General features: G+C 35.0%; 1 protein-coding gene across 1 annotated transcript in view; it reads right to left on the bottom strand.

Moving 5' to 3' along the window:
- Positions 1 to 2,401: 2,401 nt before the first annotated feature.
- LOC111160451 (small nuclear RNA activating complex polypeptide 1) overlaps positions 2,402 to 4,048 on the bottom strand; it is a 33,259-nt gene continuing 31,612 nt past the window's right edge. The window contains exon 10 of the mRNA XM_022523593.1: positions 2,402 to 3,187. Within this exon, the coding sequence (XP_022379301.1) occupies positions 3,126 to 3,187 (62 nt within the window). The 3' untranslated portion in view covers positions 2,402 to 3,125. The remainder of the gene's footprint in view (positions 3,188 to 4,048) is intronic.

Genomic DNA, 4,048 nt, shown 5'->3' with positions numbered 1-4,048 from the left:
TGTGTACAACCTCCATTTCCTTTATGGTTCTGCTTTTTTCATTCATGGCTTTAGATACTCCAAGTAAACCTGGCATGTAACATTAAAACTACTATGATTCCAAGTCTCTACTTTGAACAGTACGTTCCTATATTAAGATGTCTGAAAGTGGAAGGGTTTTAAAATACATCTTGTGGCTACAAACACTGACACATAACTAATTTTCTTCACAAAACACTAATTTAGTCACTGCTTAATATTAAAATTATGTATTTATGACTTGGTACAGTTATTTTATTACAATCAGGATGACAATAAAAATAGCTTAATTTAATAGGTAGCTAGTATTATGACCCCATGGTTTAATTCTGAAAGCCCACTGTTAAACACAAATATCTTCTATCTGAATTCTATTTAATAAGCTTCAATTTCACAACTCACAGCTGTTTAATACAATTTTGTTACTCTTGGGGTGCCTGGGTGTCGCAGTTGGTTAAGCGGCTTCTTTCTGCCCAGGTATTGATCCCAGGGTCCTGGGATCAAGACCCATATCAGGACTCCCTGCTAAGCAGGGAGTCTGCTTCTCCCTGCCACTCACCCTGCTTGTGGGCTCTGTCAAATAAATAAAACCTTAAAAAATTTTTTGTTACTCTTAACTGTCTACCATTTCTGCTGTTAAGATTCAGGTTACGTTTAACTGGAAAAATTACAGATTGGTAACAAGTGTAATGGAGATGTGGAGAGTCCCTTGTAAATACTGTTAGTAGGACTGTAAACTGGCAGTATTTTTGATTTGGCAATAATTAAAATTCTATATGTATATGTATATGTACACATGTACACTGTCCGACATGCAAATTCATATGTAGATTTATCTAACAGAAATACCAACCTAAGTGAGCCAAAATAAAAAATTAAAAAAAAAATCAACACAGCATTATTTGAAACAGTGAAAAATGAAATGAAACAGTGTAGAGAAAAGGCAGCAGCATAGGCCAGAGATTGCAGTCCTTAGAAAGGCCTGCTTGCAAGGCTAGCCCTTAGCTGACGTCTGAGAACCTGACTGGTGAACAGTTCCCCACACTGAAATAAAGCTTTCCTGAAGACCCAAACCTATACATGAAGCCATCATGGAACCAACCTATTTTACAACCCAGAGCACCACCCTGCACTGAGACTCAACTGGTTTTAACCTTTCCTTACTGCTAAGTCACTACAAAATAGGGTTTTACTGCTTCAAGTAAGAAGTACTCCTCTGTATTTCCATTTCTGTTGGCTTATATAAAATGACACTGAAATTATAGTCAAGAGCCCTAAATTTGTATCCCAGATGCATCACTTACTAACTCTGAATGTGGGCAAGGCACTTACCATCTTAAGATAGTTTCTTCACTGTACAAATGAAATGATATTTTTAGTATTATTATGAAAAAACAGAGGGCAAACTCAATGTGTCAGCTGTACAATGTTTGTAAATGTTAATGATCAGACAAGTTCTAGCAAATAACCTAGTACACAAGAGGCCAATGATACCTCCTAGTGCCCCAACACTAGTATGTTTAAATCCCAGAAGCTCTGTCCAATGTCCACATTATGAAAACTGCCCCATCTACTATCAGGAACATCTGAAATCAGGGGAAATAATTTTGTTTAGTAGCTAATGCGATAGCATACATTCTAATAAATGAAAGTTTATTTGGGCTAGCATCAGTATTTTTAACTTAAAAGATTATACATATCACACATTTTCACTTACAGGACATTTGCAAAATTCCTGAATATACAATGCTGGAAAACAACATGGAGTATAATCAACTATAAGACAGGCTGAGCCAGGGAGCCTGGGTGGCTCAGTGGGTTAAGCCTCTGACTTCAGCTCAGGTCATGATCTCAGGGTCCTGGGATCGAGTCCCGCATCGGGCTCTCTGCTCAGCAGGGAGCCTGCTTCCTCCTCTCTGTGTCTCTGTCTGCCTCTCTGCCTACTTGTGATCTCTGTCAAATAAAAAAAAATTATTAAAAAAAAAAAAAAAAAGACAGGCTGAGCCAACCACATGGTGTGGGGATGGTCCGTTAGTGGCAGCAATTCAAACAACATGGCTTAAGTGATCTCCATTTAAATGTCTTAAGCGAAAAATTAACAGAGGCATGTCCACAAAGTTTAGAAATCTTTTTTCCGTGAGTATCATCTATTCTGTACCATAGACACATTCTGGAATTTACATTATCACTCTTAAAGGTTTTATTAGAAATAATTAGTATTTAGTATTTAGGGGTGCCTGAGTGGCTCAGTCAGTTAAACGGCCAACTCTTGAGGATTCTCCCTCCCTCTCCCTCTGCCCCACTAGCCACAAATGTGTGCACACACACAGATGTGTGCGCACACACATGCATGCTCTCTCCCTAAAAATAAATAAATCTTTTTAAAAAATAAAAATAATTAGTATTTAAATGTATTTAAACAATGTACTGAGCTGATCATATATGTATATATATGGCACATGCAAACATATATCTATACATACATATACACATATACATACATAATGTCAGGCCAAAGGGAGCTTTAAAACAAGCACCAGACTATTTAATTGATTGCAGAAGTAGAAACTGGGCTTCCTAAATATCAATCGTATAAGTTACTGACCACATAGTTTCATATGTTCAAAAATAAAGCAAATAAGGCAAAAATTGTATTGCACTTAACCATACAATATATAAAATAGTTAATACATATCATAAATGAATCCATTACCATACTATAAATTTAATAATCCACTTACATGTAATAAACATTATTACTTCAAGAATATCTTAAATAGTTAATATTATCAGAACTGTAAGAGGTATAACATCACAAAAAAATTATAGGAAACAATAATAATCTGCAAATAACAGGATTATTTCTATTACATTCTAAATCCAAATTTTATTTCCATTTATGCAGGTTTCATAAAAGGAAATTCTAAAATTAAATTTTGAATTCTTATTTCTAATTTTTTGTTCCCTTATAACTCTAGAGCAATGTTAAGATATTGCCATTTCAGAGAAATAACCTATAGTTTCCCAGAAGAATTATTTTTAATACTGGCAGTCTTCCTGTTCAATATCCAAAATATAAATCTTTTCTTTTATCGGAGATGTCAAAATTAAGACTTCTTCACTGGGTTCTTTGTTCTGTATTTTCTTTTCCTCTTGGGTGCAGTGAACTCTAAAGACATAAAATTAAGAAGGCTGTCAGGTCTATAAAATAATACTTTAACTGATAACATACTTAAATAATTGTTTAATTGGAATGCCTCACAACAAAGCTCCAACAAGAAACCCAAAATCCTAAACCTAACATATACATGATTCCTCCCTTCAAAATGTCACTGCAGTTGAAAACTTACTAAAGTAGACTCTAGTCTTCCTAAATCCTATTTAATAATAAGTTACTTTGAAGTTGTTTCAGATGGGTATGCTTTCCCTACAACTAGCATAGACCCAGTGTGCCAGATCTGAAAGGTATACAGGCCAGTGCAATGAGATAGAGTGATTAAAATTTGAATTTCATTTCAATTAAACATGAAAATGTGACCCAAATCATTAGTACCATACATCTTTTTTAAAACTTATTATGTTCAATTAGCCAGCATATAGTACATCATTAGTTTTTGATGTAGTGTTCAATTCATTAGTAGCATATAACACCCAGTGTTCATCACCACACATGCCCCCCCTTAATACCCATCACCCGGCTACCCCATCCTCTCACCCTCTCCCTTCTGTAACCCTCAGTTTGGTTCCCAGAGTTCAGTCTCTCTCCTGGTTTGTCTCCCTCTCTGATTTCTTCCCATTCAGTTTTCCCTCCGTTTCCCTGTGGTCCTCCGCACTATTTCTTATGTTCCACATATAAATAATTATTCCTTATGTTCCACTATAAATAGTTATTTCAAATTTGAATGTAAAATTTTCACCTTTGGAATCATGATTGTAACTAAATAGTTGTAAATTGCATGACATAAATTAAAATGGCTCTACCTTTTAGTGTTGTAGTTTTCATAATTTGTAGTGTTTATTAAACAACAGT

This window comes from Enhydra lutris, unplaced genomic scaffold, assembly GCF_002288905.1.
Source record: "Enhydra lutris kenyoni isolate GAN:26980312 unplaced genomic scaffold, ASM228890v2 scaffoldscaffold4, whole genome shotgun sequence".
In the NCBI taxonomy this organism is placed as follows: domain Eukaryota; kingdom Metazoa; phylum Chordata; class Mammalia; order Carnivora; family Mustelidae; genus Enhydra; species Enhydra lutris.
This window is presented reverse-complemented; position numbering and strand designations above follow the sequence as displayed.